The sequence below is a fragment of the Tupaia chinensis genome, unplaced genomic scaffold, assembly GCF_000334495.1.
Source record: "Tupaia chinensis unplaced genomic scaffold, TupChi_1.0 Scaffold000459_1, whole genome shotgun sequence".
In the NCBI taxonomy this organism is placed as follows: Eukaryota; Metazoa; Chordata; class Mammalia; order Scandentia; family Tupaiidae; genus Tupaia; species Tupaia belangeri.
This window is the reverse complement of record NW_006159968.1, coordinates 2,777,323-2,800,448: the sequence shown is the minus strand read 5'-3', so window position 1 is coordinate 2,800,448 and position 23,126 is coordinate 2,777,323. Positions and strand designations below refer to the sequence as shown.

The 23,126-nt window shown below is 39.3% G+C and overlaps 1 protein-coding gene across 1 annotated transcript in view; it reads right to left on the bottom strand.

The window, feature by feature from the left end:
• The window catches only part of HHLA1 (HHLA1 neighbor of OC90), a 49,884-nt gene extending 34,993 nt beyond the window's left edge, over nucleotides 1-14,891 (bottom strand). Inside the window, exons 1-4 of the mRNA XM_006155530.1 lie at nucleotides 14,796-14,891; nucleotides 13,896-13,992; nucleotides 4,444-4,542; nucleotides 2,560-2,631 (exon numbers count right to left, since the gene is read on the bottom strand). Coding sequence (XP_006155592.1) covers nucleotides 2,560-2,631; nucleotides 4,444-4,542; nucleotides 13,896-13,992; nucleotides 14,796-14,891 — 364 coding nt within the window. The remainder of the gene's footprint in view (nucleotides 1-2,559; nucleotides 2,632-4,443; nucleotides 4,543-13,895; nucleotides 13,993-14,795) is intronic.
• Between the last annotated feature and the right edge of the window lie 8,235 nt (nucleotides 14,892-23,126).

The following is a 23,126-nucleotide window of genomic DNA, read 5'->3' as shown; positions in this document are numbered from 1 at the left end:
ACACAATTTATAAAATCCTTAAAAATCATCCTATCCGACATTTTTTTGAAGGATGAGGAAATAAAGGTCCAAATCCCTAAGCTGGCTGGTGGCTAAAATACAACTAGGACACAAGTGTCTTGTTTTGTGCCCATATTTCCCTCTACTCTATTTTATTTAGTTTTACTGAGGTAAGAAGACAACATGAAGGACCAGCAGCAGTTGGCATAATGGCTATGTCGCTGGACTCTCACGTAGTTGACTGCGGTTTGAGTCCCGGACCTGGTGGCCTAAACTCATGCCAGGTGCGTGTGCGTGCATGCCCAAGATCCTGAGAGGAGACTGGAGGAGAAGGGATTGCGGCATGGCCAACCCCTCTGTGGGGGTGATTTCTCACTTTCTGTTTCTCTATCTCTATCTTTCTGGCACGCACATGCGCTCTACAGCAAAAACCTCTCCGAAAAGAGAAGAAAAAGAACACAATATGAGATCTACCCCCTTATTTTTTTTTGTTTCTTTTTTTTAATTTACCCCTTACCAAATTTTTAAAGTGCATAACACAGTATTGTTAACTACAGACACTATAGTGAACAACAGTTATCTAGAACTTATTTATTTTGCGTGGTGGAAATTGTTTAACTTTCAAATAACAAATGCCCCATTTCCCCTGCCCCCAGTCATTGGGGACCAACCTTCTACTCTCCCCTGTGAGTTTGCCTGTTTCAGATGCCTTACACAAGTGGGATCATGTAAGAGCCAGCCTCTGAGCTTGGCTATTACACTTAACACAATGTCTTCCAGGTTCATCACGTTATTCATGTGGCACGACCCTCTTCCTTTTTAAGGCTGAATAACATTGCATTGTATGTCCATACCATGTTTTCTCTATTCATTTAGCTATCGATGGACATTTAGTAGTTCACCCTGTTTTTCAAGGACCCTATTGAAACTGAGGTCAAGTTACCTGTTACTTATTTAAGCCAATTTGGTCTTGTATTAGTTAACAAGCTTTTTACTTAAAGATCAGCTTTTGGGGTTAGAGCAGATGGCACTATAAATCCCCTCCCCCACTACGAGGCTACTGGAGGCTGGAGGCTAGGTTACAACAAAAGCAAGTCTGAGGAACACTTTAATTACTAAGCGGACCAAAAGTTGCTAAACTGCTAGTCCCCTCCCTCAGAGCAATCCAACACTGTTCCTTGGGCAGGCTGAGTGGCACTACAGGAGACATTTACTTTGCAGTGAGGTCCACAGGAGGCCCCAGTCAGCCCTACTTGTTACCTAACCAGGTGATGGGTCCTCCATGCAGGTGAAGGATCTACGACCATCTGAGTTTCAGGGCACCAGGCTGCAAGAATGCTGCTGGGCTTGCAAGATTGTCACACAGCTGGAGCAGCACGGGGGCTCTGCAGTCTTCCTAGCCAAGCATCGATCTTGAACACCATTCCTTTCACCAAGGAAATATTATTTTTACCACTTCTTTTCTATCCATAGACCTATCGGTAGATTTTGATGCTGTATTTCAAGTGTGAATTAATCTCCCCTGAAGGGTGTATTTCTGAATAGGATCCTATCTAGAAACATTTTTAAATAAATTGCCAGACAGATGATATAAATCCATTGTTCTTCTTTTGGATAAAAAGACCACCACAGTAATATCTTTAAAATAGAAGTTACCTGACACTTTTTGTACTTCTTCCTGCCTAGGATTTTATCACCTTTTATCTTTTATGATTACTTATGGGACAGTAATTATCATTTTTGTTTAAAGAAGAGAAAATTATCTCATTTGAGTACAATAAATTGGTACAATTGGTGTCCTGGGTAAAGGGAAGTGGTTGGCTGAGTGAACATTTTCACTTTATACACTTTTGTACTTATTGCTATTTAAACCATGTGAATGTACTAATTAAAAATAAATAGGGGCCAGCAGGTGGCATGGTGGTTAAGGGTACTGGGTTCCCACATGGCTGACAGCAGTTCAAGTCCTGGACCTGGCAGCTTGCTTTCTCACTTTCCCTCTCTCTCACTCTCTCACTCTGTCTCTCTCTGGTCAAATGAGAATAAATAAAGTTAAACAAAATAATTCTTTAAAAATAGAAAAAAATTAAATATTTAAAGATAAAATAATAAAGAATAACCCTCACTCCCAAGAGTCAAAAATATGCCAAAAATATTATTCTGCTTATTAACCAAAACTTTTGTAAAAGAAACCCAATCCCTGAATCCTCTGTGTCCTTCATGGTGCAATGCAGTCTTAACTGCACCAGCAACTTTATGCTGACTACAGAAGAAAGGCAAAGAAAAACAACATTATTAGAAAAGTGATGATGGCAGATGCAATAATTCCCCTTATAAACTCTTCTATCACAAAAAAAGGTTACCATGTTTGTGGGTTTAATAAGATCATGAGAATCCAGGTAGTCAATAAGTCATAAAGTAGCAAGCAGCTCGTAGAAGTCATTACTGGATTGTTGGAGTGTTAACTATAGAGACACTTCCCTTTTTACGGATAGAGAAAGCAAGGTTCAGAGAAGTCAAGGAATTTGCTCAGGAACAGAGTGAGTGAGAAAATAGCACCTGCCTGTTTACCTGTGGTAGGTAGAAAGGCCATTCCCTTTTCTTTCTTTACTTCTCTTTTAATGCCAGATGCTAAAGTAAAAAAGATTTAATCAGGAAATGATAGACCACACATAACTTCACAGCTAATGTAATCCAAAATACTCATTTTCTAGATGAGAAAAATTATAATCTGTAATTATGGAGTGACTTGTTTAAAATACTTCATCTAGTTTGTTCATTTATTCAAGCATTCAGTTATGAAATACTTATTTATTTACTAATTTATTTTAGTATTTGTTATAGAAATAAATCTCTCCCCAGAAGGTATGGCCATGCCACAATCTCTTCTCTTTCGTTCTCTTCTTGGGATTTTGGGCATGCACACACATGCATCTGGCATGATTTTCAAGTGACTAGGTCCAAGATTCAAACTGCCTAGCCAGCCATTCCACGCCACCTGCTGGCCCCAATCACAAAATATATATTGACCAACTATAATAAACACTGATGATTTGATTAATAATGTTATTGAGCACCTAAAATTTGGTATATATATATATATATATTTTTTTTTTTTTTTGGAGAGGTTTTTGCTACAGGGCGCGTGCGCTCACCAGACAGACAGAGAGAGACAGAGAGATAGAAAGTGAGAAATCACCCCCCAGGGGGGATGGCCACACCACAATCCCTTTTCCTCCATTCTCCTCTGGGGATCTTGGGCATGCATGCACACGGGCACGGCGTGAGTTTAAGTTGCCGGGTCTGGGACTCGAACTGTGGTCAGCTACATGGGAGTCCAGCGACATAGCCATTACGCTAACTGCTGGTCCCAAATTTGGTAGATAGTGTGTGTGCTGGAAGACTGACATGAAGGACACAAACTCAAGGATATAATTATAAACAATGTTGACTACTTTGACAGTATCTGTGAATATGGGGAACAAGCCTGGTCTTGTCTCAGGGATCTGGAAACTTTCCTTGGGAGAGGATGTTGACCTAAGATTGGCAGGATTAGTAGTATTTGAATAGTATTTAACTAGGGATATTTGGTGTGGGAGAATAGCAAGTGCCCAGTGTCTGAGGAAGACATGAGTATCACTTTTTTTTTTTTTTGAGAGGTTTTTGCTATAGGGCGCGTGCACTTACCAGACAGACAGAGAGAGACAGAGAGATAGAAAGTGAGAAATCACCCCCCAGGGGGGATGGCCACGCCGCAATCCCTTCTCCTCCATTCTCTCCTCGGGATCTTGGGCACGCACGCACATGCGCCCGGCGTGAGTTTAAGCCACCGGGTCCAGGACTAGCACCGCGGTCGACTATGTGGGAGTCCAGCGACATAGCCATTATGCTAACTGCTGGTCCCTGACATGAGTATCACTTTAAAGAAGAGTAAAGAGGCCAACACTAATGGAGTATAATGGAGGAAGTGGAGGAATTGGCAATATGAGGGACTGAGTCATGTGGAGTATGCAAAGAGCTCAGAATCCTATCCAAGGAGAAGTAGGAAGTCAATGGACTATTTTGGGGGTGAAAGAGGGAGAGAAATGAGAAGATACTTGGAAGGAGACATAATAAGATTTACAAAAAGACCACATGAGTCTTAATGTCTGGAGAATGTCTCATGGCAAGGCTAGAAGAGTAGCTGATTTAGCCCTTGGTAGTTCAAGAAGAAGTCAATGATGGGTGATAACAATGGAGGTGAAGAGAATTCTTTTGTGTGAACAATACTTAAACACAAAAGTCAAGGGACAAAAAAAGAAATAGGACATTTATTATTGCCATTTTGAGCAAATTCATTTAGGGTTCTGGGCAGAAATGTTGGCTGCTAAGATTCTCTGAGATACAATGAATACTTAAATTTAGTATATAGAAAGACACTTCTAGGACTCCAGAACAACTCACCTGTGTTCCAAAGGAACAGGACACATGCAAGACATAGGCAAAACCTCACTGGACGACCATGTAGCAGGATGCCTGGCATGTCTTGATACTCTGGATCACCTGGAGGCAAGCAAACAAGCACCTGGAATACACTGGCTGGATTACCAAGCACGTTAATGCAAAATATCTTTTGTAAAGTACATAGGGAAGTCATTACAATTATAATCTGGGACCAGCTGGTGGCATGATGGTGAAAGTGGCTGGAACCCACATGACCAATGCTGTGGTTTAGTTCCAGACCTACCAGCTTGAGAAGCATACCAGGTATGTGAATGTGCATGCCCAAAATCCCAAAAGGAGGGAGATATGGAGAAGGGATGAAAGCATGACCATCCACATGAGTAGTGATTTCTCCCTTTATCTTTCTCTCTCTGTATGTACCTTCTGGCAAAATTAAAAAATAATTATAATCTGAAAAAGGTTTTGTATGAGACAGACAGAGAGAGACAGAGAGATAGAAAGTGAGAAATTATGAGATTAAGATGCTGAGTTAACCTTAATCTCATAATTTCTTTGACACCTTAATCTTATAATTTCTTTGACACCTTAATCTTATAATTTCTTTGACTTGATTAAATAACAGAAGTAGATTTATTTGCTTATAGTCCTTACTGCAATTTGATGGAGAATTCTGCTCCACAAAGTCTCTCAGGGGCCCTGGTAAATTAAGGCTCTCCTATCTTGTAGTTCCTTATCTGATAACTATGACTAACATTGATTCATTGTGGCAGAGTAAGGGACAGAGCTGGAGGGATGGTTATACACCGACTCTTAAGTGCTTTGGCAGGAAGTGACATGTTTTATTTTATTAACAGCTTATGCCAGAATTATTCACACGGTCCTGCATGACTGCTGGAGATCTGGGAATATAGAAGGGGTAGTACATGCACATTCAGAAAACATTAATGTCTCATCCATGGATTTCCATTCTTTGGCAAGAGGCACCTTCCACATTTAGCATTATTACTGTTCATAAATAACATTAATATGTGAGAATATCTGTGTTCATGGTCTCCTTTCTTTGCAGTGCTGTGTGCTGCTACTGCTCTGGGCATTTGCTATGCAAAACCGGCATCCTGTTTCAAGTAGCAAAGCAGAGAATAACAGTGAAAATATATTGAGTACTTCTGGTATGCCAGACACCACACAAAATGCTGCCTGATGCATATTATCACTTCATAACTACACAATCTTTATCTGTAGGTATTAATGTAATACCTATTTAATATATGGAGCGCATAGATTTGATTTGAAAAAGAGTAGAAATTTGCAGTTGGTAGAGGATGAACTAGATCCTTAAGGTGAATTGGGAGGGGAAGAAAACTCAGAAAATGTACACTATTATTGGGAGGAAATGATTTAGGCATTGAGCAGCTTCATGGCATTACATATTGAAAATTTTAGCTACTCATTAGGAATTGAAGCTCTTGTGGAATTTTTTTGAGAGATCCCAAGAAAAATTTTTATTTTTAAATTATTGGTAAATATCTAACTAATGTTTCTTCTAGATTCCACCCTGACATTTACAAAACAACAATAGTCTGGGGTTTCCTTGGAGTTTTCTTATTCTCATAAATTTGTTTACTCTCTGAACCTCAGTTCTCTTCAGCTGCAAAATGGAGATAAGAGAACCTTGTTCACAGGGTCTTTGTTAGGATATAAAATAATGAATCCAAAATATCTAACCCAGTGTTTAGCACATAGTAATACTCAGTAGACACTCCAGGCATTAACCTCAGCCTGGTGACATGGGGACAGAGTAGATACTGCCCCTTTCTCCCTGACATTACAGCTTATTGAACTTTGACTTTGTAGCATGATTTCTGTCATGTTACCTTCTCAACCACCCTGGAAAATAGGCATTGATATTCTTATTTCACAAGAGAAAGATACCAGATGTAGCCCTCAGCTCAGGGTCTGGTCCTACAGTTTCTGAGAGGGAGAACTGGGATTTGAGCTATGGTCTCATATACTAAAGTTTGTACCATTTTCATTGTGCTCTGCTCTACTCTTTTGCCCTTAAAATATCATCTTCATATACTAACAAAGGGCCTGATATTGGAAACAAACAGAATCAATCACTTCAAAGCATTTTGGTGGTAGAAGGGAGTTAGAGAACCAGTCACACACTGGGAGAAGTACTGAGAAGTGCAGTTGTGACTGATGAGCCAAGAATATGCCTGAGTCTTATGACATTAACTCACAAAATGGTTGTGTTTTATCAATAGCCCTGGAGCTGGGGAGGGGGGCAGTAAGGACAAAACTTCTGGAATCTTAATTAAACCTTGTGTTGTTTTCAATTAACAAGGATCCCCAAAGAAACTAAGGTTAGTTTAGCTGAAAAGCAAACCTACCTTTCACAGTATACTTTGCAGTTTAAAGGTGCCCAATTAGATACAGAATAATTGCCATGTACAGTAGAGAGTAAAAATTCACACTTGGTCTGGGAAAACTATGGTGAGTACTAGATGTTCTTAATACATTACTGTGGTCTATTTACTCAACCACCTTCCATGTAAGTACTAGCTTTCTCCTTCTGAATAAGAAACAGAGGCTTGGAGATTCTAGACCATCTATCTCCAAGGTCATTAAGTTGGTTGGGGCAGCCCTGGACTTCAAACTCAGGCAATTGTTTACATAACCATTTGGCAATACCTAAAGGTGACAGTTTGCTTTAAACAAAACAAAACAAAACAAAACATGTAATGTGAATATATGCCGCATTTTTAAATTGTAAAGGCACTTAGACTGTGTCCATGCTTTCGCTTATGTGAATAATGCTACAATAAAGGTGGAAACACACATCTCTTTGATACAGTGATTTCTTGTACTTTGGGTAAATTCTAAGAATGGGATTACTAGATCATTTAATTCTCATTTTTTATTTTTGAAGAACTTCAGTACTAGTTTCCATAGTTGTTGTATTAACTTCCCATCACTAATATATTAAGATTGCCTTCTCTGCACTTTTGCCAGCACTTGTATTCTTTGTGTCTGTTTGTTTGATAATAACTATTTTGACTGGTATTAGTTAATACCTCATTCTGGTTTTGATTTGCCTTTCCCTTATGATTAGAGATGTTGAACATTTTTTCATATGTTTTTCAAACATTTTTATGTCTTCTTTTGACAATTGTCTATTCAGATCAATTGCCCATTTAAAACTGAGTTATTAGTTTTGTTTGTTTTGCAGGTGAGCTATTTGAGTTTCTTGTATATTCTGGTTATTAAGACCTTGTCAGAGGTATAGTTTGCAAATATTTTCTACCATTTCATGAGTTGTCTCTTTATTAAGTCATAAAGAACAATGACAAACTATCATTTGTCACAAAGTAGATGAACCTAGAATATATAATGCTAAGTGAAATAAGCCAAGCTATGAATGACAAATACTGTATATCTCTACTTAACATATACCAAATGTCCACACTCTATGGAATAAACTCAAGAATTCAGTGGCATAGAAGTAGAGAGAGCAATGGTATATACCAGTGTCTATGTGAGGGGAAGAAGTGGAGATGAAATTGATTAACAGATACAAAAATGAATGCGAACAAGATGAATAGGTAATGGAATGGTGTACCACAACAGGGCAAAATAAATTTGCTGTCAATCTAGTATATAGCTCCCAAACCAAAACCAAAAAACATTAATAGAACTAATATTGAATGCAAAAATCATAATGTACAAAACATTTTTGTTGTTGAAGATGATGAATATGTTTATAACCTTGATTTGCCTATAAAACACTGTATGATGTATGCTTTGAAAATCTATCCTGTACCTACACAGACATACAATGATTATTTATAAATGAGCATTATAATGTACTAAATGAATTAAACAAAAGGCAAGTAAAATATATAGCATGTAGAGGGGGTCAAAATATGCAATTCTCAAATATGTCCCTTTGGCATAAGTAGTATTTTAACTTGAAAGAAAAATTAGAAATTCAACAGATGCAGAAAAGAGGAATTCCCAGAGCTTCCCTTCTCTGACTAGAAGCAGAAACTTCTGAGAAATGAAAACTACTATAAATTCCCTCACTCTGGAAAGTTTAATAATTCTGAATAAGACCAAAAGTCAACACATAGATGGGTCTGCACAGCAAGCCTTACTTCATTCGTTCTCGCTCTCTCTCTTCCCACAGTTGCCACACTTGAAGCCTAAAACTTTTTTTTCTTTTTTTAATTTTTTTACATTTTTTAATACATTCAATCACATTTTTTAGCTTACAAGGTGATCATTTCAATATGTTTGTCTTGTCACTTCTCTGCAAATTTATTGCCTTTTTAAAAAAAGGTATTATATAAACCCAAGCATTAACCAACCTTTTGAGTTACTAATCTACCAAGTTTCTCCCACATATCAATAAACTCTTTTTTCTTTTTTCCTTGTTAAAACAAACAAACAAAAGTATAATGAAGAAAAAGAAGTAAAAAACCCAGTGTTTGTTGACCATCTGATGTGCTAGAACCTTTACCTATGGTAACCTATTGGTTCTTGAAGCAACCCTACTATTATCCTTATCTTAGAGTTTGAGGAAACCGAGGTTCAGTCAAGCAATTGGTCCAAGGGAACACTGCCAGGTTAGCCAGGGTTTGAACCCTAGTCTGTTTGCTGTCAAAATCCATCATTGGTTGATCACCAACTAAGAAAGCATGGATTTTTAGATGTTCCTTTGCTGCCAACCATTTTTATAGGGCATTCCTTTATTCTCATTCCAATTCTTTGAATTAAAGATCATGTTTTCTTTATCACAGATGTGAGGACAAGCCATCCTTCCAACAGACTGCTGTATTAAGATTCTAATCAATAGCATAAGGAGAAAAAGGGAAGAAATAGACTCTGATCAAATGATCAAGGGATGGTGTCTTAGCAAAGCACAATGTAGATACTGGGTGATAGAAATTGCTCTCCTATCATTCAGCATCCAGGAGTCCAGAGCTCAGGAATTACAGTAGATGCAATTCTTAGCTGGCTTCATGTTTTGGAGAAGAGGGGGGCAAGAGGAGTTTAAAGTATCTACAGTATATAACTTACCTGTCTCCTGAGCAGGATAAATGACTTCAAAGAACTTAGCCAGAAAGATTAACAGCTAGGTCAGAATCATGGAGTTTATATGAGTTTTTAGTGAAAGATATGGGGGTAGGGGTGGAGAGAGGCTTGATAACTTTGCTTTAAATCCTCTGGAAAAAAAAAAAGAATAATAATCCTACCAAAACTCAGGGCAGTGAAAGAGGATCAACTCCATCAAAGAAAAATGCCTGTGCGATGAGCTGAATAGAATTCGTGAGTGGAATGACAATGCACCGATTCAGCCAGAGATGGGAACCTTCTGACAGTAATTACATGTATTGAAGGAGCTGAACAGGAGTCCCTAGTGATGATTTCCCTCTTCCTGTTGCAAAGGTCTGTGAGCCAAACATCACCTGGCATGCGGGCCAGTGGAGGTCTTTTGAAGGAATGGCTGATGGCTGTCAATTTTAGCAGTTGCCTAGGGCAGGACAGGTAAGCTCAGCTTGTTGACTGCATACACCTGCAAGCTCAGGGTAAGAGGTGAGTATATTTTTAAATGTTTACGAAAAAATCAAAGAAGATTATTTTGTAACATGTAAATATTGTATAAAATTAAAATTTCAGTGTTCACAAATACAGTTTTGTTGGAACATTACACACTTATTCATGTATTATTGCCCACAATTGTATTTGGGCTACAATAGGGTTGAGTAGTAGTGACAGAAACCATATGGCCCAGGAAGCCTAGGATAGTTATTACCAGGACCTTGACAGAAAAATTTTGCCAAGTCTTGGCCTAGAAGAGCCCACATACTTGTGGTTGAGTTCAAAACCCCTTGTGGTTGAGTTCAAAACTGATCATTCTTGTCTAGGCTACTGTATTGTCAGTCAACCTGTTACTCTACTACCAGCTTACTTCCCCAAATCAAACTTTCTTACATCAGCCATAGTAATCTCTTTTTAAATAACTATGTTGGGGTATACTTTACATATTATTAAATCCACTTATTTTAAGTGTAAACTTCAATATTAATTTACCAAGTTGCACAACCATCACCACATTCTAATTTAAGAACATTTCTATCACTGTAATAAAATTTTTCCTGTTCCTTTACAGTTACTTCCACTCCCTACAACACACACACACACACACACACACACACACACACACACACCCCTCACTCCAGGAAACCTAATCTACTTTAAATCTCTATAAATTTTCCCCCACCTTTTCTTTTACATTTTATGTAAATGGACTCATGTAATAGGTGGCCAGAGAAACCATTTAAAGCATGACTCAGATTATATCATTACACTGATTACAATACTCACACAGCTTTCCCCAGTGCCTAGAATGAAATCTCAGTTCCTTACCTTGGCCATAGGACTCATGTAATGGCACCTCTTTCTAAGTCTCCAGCCATCTCACACTATTTTTCCCCTTGTTCATAGCCTTTGAGTGACAGCTCCAGGAACTTTGCACTGGCTGTTCCTTCTGATGGAAATGCTCTTTCCCAGCCTTCTCAAATACTGGCCCTTCCTACCCTTCAGTTAGCAGTGTAAATGCCACCGACAACTGGGCACCTCACAAAAGAATATGCTTACAGCTATTTGCCTGATCATAGACTCCAACTGTGTTTGTTTATTGTTTGCTTTCTTTCTTTCTTTTTTTTTAAAAGGAATTATTTTATTTTACTTTATTTGTTTATTTTAATTTAACTCTACCCGGGGACAGAGTGAGAGAGAGAGAGTGAGAGAGAGAGTGAGAGCAAGAGAGAAGGCAAGCCACCAGGTCCAGGACTCAAACCACGGTCAGCCATGTGGGAGTCCAACACCCTTAACCACCACACCACCTGCTGGCTCTGCTAACAATGTCAGATCCATAATCTCAGGACCCTAGTTTGCCAGATTCATTCACTACCACCATGTGGTTATGCAATGACTGGCGTAAGTATTTGTTGAATAAATGAATATATCAGCCACAATACAGTTGAACTTTTGATATAATCTCTTAACTCCTTTCTCTTCTTCAATCGATTCTCTGCCCTACTGCTACTCAATAAGAAAATAATGCAAGCTACAAATGCCATTTAAAATCTTCTAGTAGCCACATTTAAAGAGTGAAACATGAAATGGGTGAAAATTAACTTTAAGAATACATTTTATTTAATACAATAAATTGAAAATATCATTTCAACATATAATTAATAATAAAAATTATGAATGAGATATTCTTTTCTTATACTAAGTCTTCAAAAGCTGGTATGTATTTTGCACTTATAACACATCTCAATTAAAAGTAACCTCATTTTAAATGTTCAATGGCCCATGGCTGATGGCTGCCATATTGGATAATGCCATTATAAAAATCAAAGCGATTTTCCCAGGCCACAAAACTCCTCCTTCAGTGGCAATTCACTCCCACATGTGCATTAGTGTGATCCGCACAATGTTCTGCATGATCATACCCTAGACCCCTCTCCGGCCTTATCGTTTTTCACTTTGACCTCATGCCTTCTAATATGTCAACATCGCACTGCCCAGAGCTCTTCCTCTGACCAGTGCTATTGCTGTTTCCTGTACCAGGTCTGTCCTCATACTCCTTTTCTTGGAAGGCAACAAGCAAGAAAAAAGTAGCATGAGATATGACTAGAGACTTGCCAAGTGGTCTTGTGGACCATAATAAAAAACCAGGATTTTGTTTTCAGTGCTGGAGAAAGCTATGGGAGTGTTTTAAGCAATGGAGAGACATGATTTGATTTACGCTTTAAAAATATCTCTGAGTATTACATGCTCTTTTGTTCTACCTCTACCTCAAACTTCACCTGGCTAATCCTTATTATTCCCACTTCATACATCACCTTTATCAGCAACTTTCTCTGATGTCCTCCATCCATTAGTGGTATAGCATTTGTATTTGTCTTATTGTGCTAAATTAGGGTGATCTCTTTCCTTGTCTAATTCTCTCACTTGGCTCTGTGTATCTTTAGCATGGGTGTCTCTAGTACCTCGATCGTCCTACATCTTTAGAACCCAACACAGTGCCTGAGAGGTGACATCCATCAGAGGTTTGGTGACTGAATGAATACACGTGTGTTTTCAGTCCTTGATTTTTCATTTGGCTTCCCATGGACTTGTATTAGTTGTTCTATTTTCTGGGCCTACCTACTTTTATTTGTTATTCTGCGATATTAATCTGCATCTCAAATAACTTCTATCAAAAGAATGTTAACTCTGGAAGAGACTCATCATTTTTTCTTCTCAATGAATCTTTACTGAGAACCTTCTTTGAAGCAGGCATTCTGCTAGGTGCTGTAGACACAATGGACATCCAGCAAACACACACACAGTCTATACATAGGGGATAATCACATGTGGTGTGCTCAGAGATCCTCAGGGGTGTGACAGAGCTAGAAAAGGCAACAGCACCTGATCTAAAATAGGTCAAGGGAGGCTTCCTGAAGGGCATTAAAATCCAAACACTAAAATAAAACATGCAGGATAAGTATTTTGAAGCTGAAGAGTAGGTCAGAACAGTGGTTCTCAAATGTTGGTGGTGCACCAGAATCCCCTGGAAAGCTTGTAGAACCTCCAACCCTCAGTTTTATCCATCTGGATTATTGCCAGTGGAATATTCATCCCAACAAATCTCCTTGCTTCTGCCCTTGCCCATTTCAGTGTGTTATTACTACAGCAGCCAGGGGAAAAAATTTTAAAGCATAAAACAGATATTGTTACCTCTATATTCAAAGCCCTGTGTTTGTGTCCCTTCTTTTTTTTTTTTTTTTTTTTTTTTTTGTGTTTTTTCTTTTTTTTTTTTTTTTTTTAAATTGTAGCCATTGTGACTGGAGTTAGCTTACTGTGGTTTTGATTTGCACTTGCCTTATAAGAGATGTTGAACATTTTTTTCCATTTTTTTCTTTAGCCAGTTGTGTATCATTCTTTGAGATTTGTCTGTTCAGATCAGTTGTCCATTTTTTAAAACTGGATTATTATTTTGTGGGTGAATTGTTTGAGTTCCTGTATATTTGAGTTGTCAATCTTTGTCTGAAGTATAGTTTGCAAATATTTTCTCCCATTCCAAATCTGTTTTTGCCCTTCCTTAGTTTTCACTGTAGGGTGCGTGCACTCGCCAGACAGACAGAGAGAGACATAGAGACAGAAAGCGAGAAATCACCCCCCAGGGGGGATGGTCACACCACAATCCCTTCTCCTCCATTCTCCTCTCGGGATCTTGGGCACGCACGCACACGCGCCCGGCGTGAGTTTTAAGCCACCGGGTCCGAGACACGAACCGCGGTCGACTACGTGGGAGTCCAGCGACATAGCCATTATGCTAACTGCCGGTTCCCTTTGTGTCCCTTCTTAATGAGAGTAAAATCATATATACTTACAATGGTCTATGAAACGCTTATGACTTATTCCTGTTACTTTTCTAAATTCGTCTCTTACTCCTTCTTCCTCTGCTAATTCCCCTTGCCCTGCACTGGCCTAAGACCAGAGGTTCCTTTCACCTGAATCAGAAGATAAACTTCTGGGAATGTTTTTATATCCAGTGTGGGGGCAGGACACAGGGCAATTGGACTTTACTCAGGGGAGATGCCATACAGGTCTTCAGGTTCCCACATCAAATGAATGCCCAAGCTCATTGTTGGAACTGACATTATTAGGAACAATAGCTGGTTCCCAGGAGTATTTGGGATGTGAGGCTATGAATGGGGTTTTGCTTTATTTGTACAGGTAGAAAGAGATTTTCTCAGGGATATAAACTTTAGCTCTTCTCTGTCAGAGTTGGCAGTTGCCCAAAACTGGGATTGAGTAAGTTTTGCAGGTAGAAGAATATACATGCAAATTCAGTGTTTTATTCATAACTGCAAAGTCAGCCATAGGTCTTTGCAGTGACAAATGGGGATCTTGCAGCTGATAATGAGTTTTTAGCAGAAGAGCAGTGGTTATCTACCCTTGTTACCGAAGGCTATACACACTGTCTCCACAGTAAATCATGTCCATAAGGACAGGGTTTAAGCACAGGAGAGACTTGATTTGATTTGTGCTTTAAAAAGATATTTGGCTGTTATAGCCCTTTTCCTCTATCAGCACCTCAAACTTCACCTGAGTAATCCTTATTAATTAGGATTATAATTATGGCCAGCTTTCCCAGTGTTAGCCAATTTTGTCCTTTGATTCACAGAATGATTCGTAGCAACTTGTTGGATTTCTGCCTTTGCATATGTAGGGTTTTCATGTAGACTTATGTGCCAGGTGCCACTAAGCCCTACCCACAGCCATTCTACCTGCCACTGAGTTCTCTGGTAGCTGGTCTCTGGCATCTTGACAGACCTCTGCTTCCTGGCTATGACTCCTTGCTTCTCTACTGAGGGTTTTAGCATCTTGGACCATGTTTAGAAGTAGCAGAGGAAAACCTGACAGTGTAGGGAATTTAAGAGCATGGGGGCAGTCTTTAGCTAGCAAAGAACAGGAGTTAACGCATAAAGGACCCAGATTCCTGTTCCCAACTGGAACAATCCTTTGGAGCATTTTACATAGGTTCTCAGAGGGTTCCCTGTAGAACAGAGCTCAGTTGCTCACAAAGATGAGTGTATTCTTTATTGACTTTTGTCCCTCCTTCTTTTACTGTCTTTACTCTCTCAGTTGGGTTTCTAGGGATTGGTTTCTAAATAAACTACTTCCACTTAAAACCTTGTCTCTGTTTGTCCAAACCCTAATTATGGTATCAAGGTATGTGAATACAGTGTAGAATCAAAAGCTGTTATTCACTGAATATTTATTGTGTACTAGGTCCTTTGCTAACTATTCTTTAGACTTCAGTCCAGTCAATGACCTTCCTTTCTTTCTTTTTTTTGTTTTTAATGTTACATTGTTTATTGGCTAATTTAGTTGGAACTCACAGGGATCTTAGTGGGCTTGCAAAGACCATAGCAGCTCTTGCAAGTACTTCCTCCCTCTTAGAGCTAGTAACGCACATGGAGAATGCTCACAGAATAGTTTCTTCCCTCTCCAAGCTCATAATGCACAGAGATGAACTAGGCTGAGCCAGAACCAAGCCAAACTCAGTTAATGACCTTTCAGGGTAGATATTATTATCCCCACTTTACGGATGGTAAAGTAAATTACCAAAAGATTAAATAACTCTCCAAGGTTCCCCACCCCATCTCTTTCTCTACCCTGAGAAAACATCCCTTCCTATTATCTGACAATAGAGCTAGGCTGCTTGATATGAGCATTACTAATTGCAATCTCTCTGAGTCACCCATTCTTTCTTTAGTCCACATGATTTAGAAGGTGATGTTCTCCAAAAAAATAGCATGAGGGCACCAGCAGTTAGCATAATGGCTATGTCGCTGGACTCCCTTGTAGTCGACTGCGGTTCGATCTGGTGGCTTAAACTCATGCTGGGTGCGTGTGCGTGCGTGCTCAAGATCCCAAGAGGAGAATGGAGGAGAAGGGATTGAGGCATGGCCATTCCCCCAGGGGGTGATTTTTTTTTTAATAAATGTAATTATTTATTTTAACTTTATTTATTAATTCACTCATTTTCAATTTGGCCAGAGAGACACACATAGAGATAGAGAGAGAGAAGGTGAGAAAGCAAGCCACCAGGTCTAGGACTTGAACCGCCATCAGCCATATGGGAGTATCCAGTGCCCCAGCCACCACGCCACCTGCTGGTCCCTTGGGGGATGATTTCTCTCTTTCTGTCTCTCTGTCTCTCTCTGTCTTTCTGGCGAGTGTACACGCCCTATAGCAAAATCCTCTCCAAAAAAAAGAAAAAAAAAAAAAAAAGGAAAGAAGTAACATGAGGCTTGGGGTTAGGTGGTCCTGGGTTCAAATTATGATTCATTTACCTAGAGGAGCCTGGCCTTGGTCTATTCTCTTTATGTTTCTGAGCCTCAGTTTTCCCATGTATAAAATGAGAATAAGGCCAGCTAGGTGGCATGTGGTTAAGGTGGCTCAATACTGCATGGCTGTCTGTGTGGTTCAAACCCCAGACCTGGCAGTTTAAAAAACACATTGGGAATATGTGTGTGCATGCCCCATATCCTGAGAGGAGAATGGAGGAGAAGAGATTGCTGTGTGGGCATCCAGGTTGGGGGGTTACTTTCTCCCTTCCCCTCTCTCTCCCTGTTTCTCTTTGACAAGTGCCTGTGCCCTATAGCAAAATTTTTAAAAATGGGAATAATAATGCCTTAAAGTTGCAATAATTGAATAATGCTTTAATTAACTCTGTAGCTCCGTATCCTGTTTAGTTGCTGGAACCAAAGTGATTAATCCATGTCATGTTCTCTGTATAGCAATGAGCTTTACTTTTCTTAGAGTTTTTCCCTCTGAGTCTTCATGCAATCAATTATATGCTTTCTTTTTTATGTATTTATTCACTTTCAATTGATACCTTTTAAACATTTCTTAAGTATACTCGTTTGTCCTATTATTCCATCCCATAGCTAATCCAAACTGTCTTTATGTGTCAGTCAGTGTTATCACCACTTGCCCCCCTCCTTTTTCCTTTAGTCTTTTGCTTTGCTTAAGAAAGAGAAACTCAGATTTTCTATGTCACATAAGCCCAGTGGCCTCTTTTCCATCTGCATCCTTCATGACCCACAATAGGGTCTTCATGGTCTTCATGCTCTACTCCTCCCCCAGTCACAGCTGGCCCAGATCTTAGGCACATGTGCACTTGGTATATACAGGGAAGTTTCCAGCCACAAACCAGCCACAAACCCTGAACTTTCCCATATGGACCAGCCTTGCAGAGCATTGCATTATTGTTATACCATCACATGGCTCCTCCAGCTGGTACCTGGTTGCAGTCTTACAATGCCCTAATGTTGAGGAGCCAGTTAAGCTGGGTCTGGACTCCTGCTCCTCAGAAGCAGTGAGATAGGAAATTTGTGCTATTTTCAGCTAAGTTTTTGGCAATATTGTTAGAAGCAGTAGATAACTAATACACTTGTAATATAGACCCATTCACTCATTGTTTCACTCTTTAGCATTTACAGGCATTGTACTATTGGGTTGTCAGGAAAGTCATGATGCATTTTTGTATAGAGAAACATAGAAAAATACATTATGACTTTCCTAATAAACCTAATAGTTTCTGAGGACAAAGATTAAGAAAATTCCATGTCTAAGCTCAGGTAATCCACAGGAGAATGATGATAGTGAGGAGGAATGCAAATAGACACAGTGACAACAGCATGGAAATAGAGGATGGTTGCTATCTGTGGATGATGCAGCCAAAGCAAAGGGAAAGAATAATATATTTCACCTGGAGAATGAGGCAGCTGGGAAAGACTTCACTGAGGAAATGATGTCATAGCAAAGTCTTGGCAGTGTTTCACTGGCAAAATGAACTATACTATGAGCCCAGAAGGCAGCATGGTAGTTATGGTGCTGGACTCCCACATGGCAGACTATGGTTCAAGTATAGGACCTTGCAACTTGCTTTTTTTTTTTTTTTTTTCCTTTTTCTTTGGAGAGTTTTTTTTTTTTTTTTTTTTTTTTTGCTATAGGGTGCGTGCGCTTGCAAGACAGACAGAGAGACAGAAAGCGAGAAATCACCCCCCAGGGGGATGGCCACACCGCAATCTCTTCTCCTCCATTCTCCTCTTGGGATCTTGGGCATGCATGCACACACACCCGGCGTGAGTTTAAGCCACCAGGTCCGGGACGCGAACCACAGTTGACTATGTGGGAGTCCAGCGACATAGCCATTATGCTAACTGCTGGTCCCGCAACTTGCTTTCTTATTCTCTCTCTCTCCCTGGTGAATATGCTTGCCCTATAGCAAAAGTTAACATAATAATAATAAATAAAATTAAATAAATAATTCTTTAAAAAAATGAACTACAATATGAAAATACAGCACTATTTGAAAGTCTAGTGTGTTGGGGAATCCACAGGCATTTCTTTATGAACTAGAAAGCACAGTGTGTATGTAGGGGAGGGGTGTTGGTGGATTGTGGGAATATGACACCTGCAGAGTAGGTAGAGTGAGTATGGGAAGTGGCTGATCATCAAAGACTATGTGATCTGAAGAAAATTTTAAAGAAATTTTACATTGTAGGTGATTTAAAAGAGCCAGTGAAAGATTTAAATAGTGAAATGACATGACTAGATTTCCATTTTTTAGAGACCACTGTATCACAACACTACAGAGAATGGACTGGAAGAGAAAGGACTAGAGTCAGAGAGATCAGTTTGGTGGTCAGGAAGGGAGCAAGTATACCCATAAGAGGATGGTCCTGGGAGAGAGCAGTAAGGCAGAACCTATGGGCCGTGCCAGTGATGGAGATGGGGGAGTCCAGATGGACAGAGGCCTCTGGCTGAGATGCCAACATTGATGAGTGTTGCCAGTATTTGATATGGGGACACAGGAAGGGAGCAAAGGGGTAAGGGGTAGTAGTAGGAGGAGGGTCTGGGATGGATTCCTTCTGGTGATGATGTTTGTTACTGCAGTAAAGAGATCATATAACTCTTTCTTTGTGTTAATGAGAGACCAGGGGTCTGAGAGAATCTTGCCAGTCTTTGGATAGGAGTAGAATAGTTCCTTTGAAGGGAAAATTTATATTTATATATATATATCCTGAGGCTGCAGCAGTAGCCAACACTCTCCAATGCCAGAGGCAATCTAGAAGATCAGTTTCAGTTTCTGGATCCACTTGTACATGCTGGTAGCTGGAAAGGCTAGGGAGGATCATGGCATCAGACTTCATTAAGGGTGCTTATCTCTTTCTTTCTCCCTCTCTCTCTTGACACAAATAAATAAGGTTTAAAAAAAGTATGCTGAGAATGGTGGTGGGAAAGGAGGGTGTAGTTTTAGATCATGATAAAGGAAGGAGGGTATAGTTTTAGAATATGATAAAGGAAGAGATTTCCTCATTGCCATCTCCTTGACTTAAGAACACAAAGTTCCAATCTCTCTGTATCAATCTCCTTGTCCTTTTCTATGTTCCAAGCACATTAATCTCCTTACAGTCCATGAAATTTCCCTATTTCCCCCGGGGGTATAAACACCACTGAGTTGCCACAGGCAGTGGATACCATGAAAATAAGAATGTAAAAAGGTCACTTTGCTTTAAACATTATTGCTAAATTAAACCTGTCTCAAGCTTCTGGGCCTTTCGACATCTTCTTTTCAGGGTCTGGAAGGCCTCTCTTCCCCCCACTCACTTCTCCATTTCTGGCTTTGTCAAACCATCCTTTAATATTTCATTTTGATTTCATTTTTTCCAAGACTTCTCTGTTACCTCTGATTCAGTACTTATATCTGTGTTTCCATTGAACTCTTGTCTCCATCATCACACTTTTCATAGAATCAAAATGATCTTGGGGATGATATACTTCCTCCATCAAGTTGTGAAATACTGTATTCCCAAATGTCTGGCACATGATAGACATCCAATTAATATCAGTTAAACAAATAAGTGTTCCTTGAACTGAACTAAACAACCAACTTCCAAATGTTTAGTGAGATAGAACACTGGTCCATCAAGAGATTATCACCAATGGTCCAATTTATAATAGAGAATCTCAAGATGGATTCTTGTTTGATGCATCTCTCTCCACTTGGAGGGAGACCAATTTTGCCAATACTCTGTACAATTAAATTGATGCCACATGTATATTAGTAACTCAAGTAAATGCCAAGGGAATTTTTTGTTCCTTAATTTTATTTTCTGGGTGACAACTGTAATTGTGTTCGATCTTGTCACCATTCAATACTGACAAGTAAATCTATCAGATCAATCCTACTATTGCTGTAATGAACAAAGTTAAATGTTCAACACAAATTTCCTCATGTTGGGCATTTAGGACAGCTGCATTTCCCAGTATCCTTGCAGATTGGTCAACATAGTATGTCTGAGTTTGACCAATGAGAATGTGAGCAAAATGAGTCACATTAAGTATAAGGAAATTAAAAGCTGGTATGACTTTTCCATGCTCTCCCCTTTGCTCTGTAGTTAGAAGCAGAGGCCTCCAGCATGTATCTTTTAATGGAAACTTATGGTGAAGTAGCCCGAATCCTTGCATCACTCTTTGGCACTGAGACAACCCACAATGGACTATGATTTGTGCAAGAAATAAATCTTTGTTGTGTTAGTCCATTGATGATTAGAGCAACCACTGTTAATTATACTAAGTAGCACACTCTCATAAGAGCTATTTTGAAGCAAATAATGTTCTACCACATAACCATTGAAATGTCTATTTATTAATAAGTGGTGCAGTATTTATTTGTTTTAAGATAGAACATAAAAAATCAGGTAAGAATTGTTTGCATAATACATATGGAAATCAACCTATTAAAGTTGTTCAAATATTGGACAGAGCCAGAATATAAATTACACATACAGTTTAAAAATTACAGGAAATCATATTATAAAGAGCACTAAAGGCCACTTGTGGAATAGTTGTGTTCCCGTGTAAGCCAGAATGTGAAGAAAGCCTACTCGTAGCACAGAGACAAATCCAGGGAGCAAGGCACCAGAATTCTATGCCGTAAAAAGGGGTTAAAGGAAATACAACTCAAAATCAAATACAATGGATTCATGTCACTGGAAACCTCAATTTGTTCTTCAATGATTTGTGTTTTCCATCACTGCTATATTAGAAAAAGGGAAAAAAGAAAAAGAAAGAAAGGGAAAAAGAAAGAAAAGGGTAGCCATAGTTTGTCTGAAGCAAGGTAGGGATCATTTCTCTCTTTAAAACAGGGAAGGATTGACAAATCTGATGAAGCCTATCCATCACACTAAGGTGGTTTTTCAGGATGGGACAGAACCTATTTTACCTCTCTAACAGCAAAATCTCTGATGCTTGGCAAAACAGCTGCTCCAAATCTTGGAACTCAGCCCACTACCTGAACTCCAAACCTTCAGGAGACCTTTCAAGGGTAGAGCAGCCTATCCCACTCCCTTGGAAAAAGCTAAGAGAGGTAAAGAAGGGTCCAATTACCAGAAACAATTGGCTTCCTTGGGTAAACTTGGCCTTTTAATCTCAACTGCTCTGAGATTTTGGGCCTCCCAGAGAATGTTTTTTATGACCAATCTATTTCTGAAGACTTTCAAAGCCCTGAAATAAAAGTATAGTCTAGAGACAAAGGATTGGAATCAGCAGAGATGTGGAGACATTTGCCTGGTTAAAGACAATGACAGGAGATCCTTGGGACAGGAGAATAAGGGTGCTTGTGAAATTCTCTGCATCCATGCCAAACTTCAAGAGCTAATAGGTTCCAACATGAACCATATGAATAGATCATGTAGCATTACTTTCTGCCACTGACAGCTGGATTGCAAAACCACTCAAAGGGCCTGCTAAATAGCCAAGTGGAACAGCCAACCCAGACATCTCTTTTTTGTTTTGTTTTGTTTTGTTTTTACAGGGAACCAATGAATCTGTGATCATTTTACTATAAAGCTACTGGACCTACGAGGGCAAGGCTGTATGCAGGAGCACAGGGCATGGTTTGGGAACACTTCCTTTTACCAGGAAGCTTGGGGTGGGGTTGGGCAGAATGAGCTTTGGAGCTTTGGTTAAAATCCTACCTCTACCTCTTACAATGTGTAACTTCTGGTAGTCTATTCCCTTTCAACTTTAATTTCTTCATCTATAAGATGGAGACAATAACACCTCCCTCATGGGGCTGTGATGAGTATGCACTAAGTCAAGAGAGAGAGATCTATTACGTCACATGCAACTCATAAAGAGAGCTTAAGATAAATTTCTCTCACCTCCTGACCTCAGTCTTGTGGGCAGAGGAAGAGAATGGAACACTCTTTTCTTTGAGAAATAAGAAAACAGGCTCTCGTTTTTTCATTATTGTTAAGTATCCAATTGCAGTCCATTTGACAAACTTAAGAGCAATTAGAGATATATTTCTAAGCACTGGGCTAGGCTTTTGACTACTTTGTTGTAAGCTATTCTCAGGTTGTTTTTATATAGAGCCCACCCCCCCCAAACCATTATTTATCTCTGAACATTATTTTAGCCAAAGGACAGTGCTATTTGGAGGCAGGAACCTTCAGTAGAATGACAATCTTTAAAATTACAGGGTCAACTATTCCATTTGAGAACTTAACCATCTTTTTTTTTTTTTTTTTTTTTTTTTTTGACTTTTAGAGCTTTTGGTTCAGCCTGACTCAGGAGAACTGATTATCTGACTACTGGGTTTAACAAGGACTGTCAGGGAACTACATCTCGCACAGTAGAAGTGGAAATCAAACATGTAGATCCTCAGTGAGCCAACAAGACATGCGTACTTTCTAAGATAATTTCCTAGTTACACAAACAGTAGCTTTTGGTGAAGGTCGTAGAATAACTGGTTATGATCTGGCTGAGATGGGAATTATCTGGGACAAGGCAGGAGGAACCAGGCTATGCTCAGTTGAGACCCAGAGATCTCAGTGCAAAGGGAGACCTTTGGTAGAATTGGCAACTTGAGGTTATAGAGATCCCAAAAGAAATCACATTTCAATTTCTAACATCAAATCTATAATGTTCTTTAAAGGAGAAATTCTGTCCAATTGGCCTGTAGATGAGGATACAATCTGAGGCATGACTCTGGAGTTAAACGTGTCCATGTTATGGGAAATGAGTGAGACCAGTCA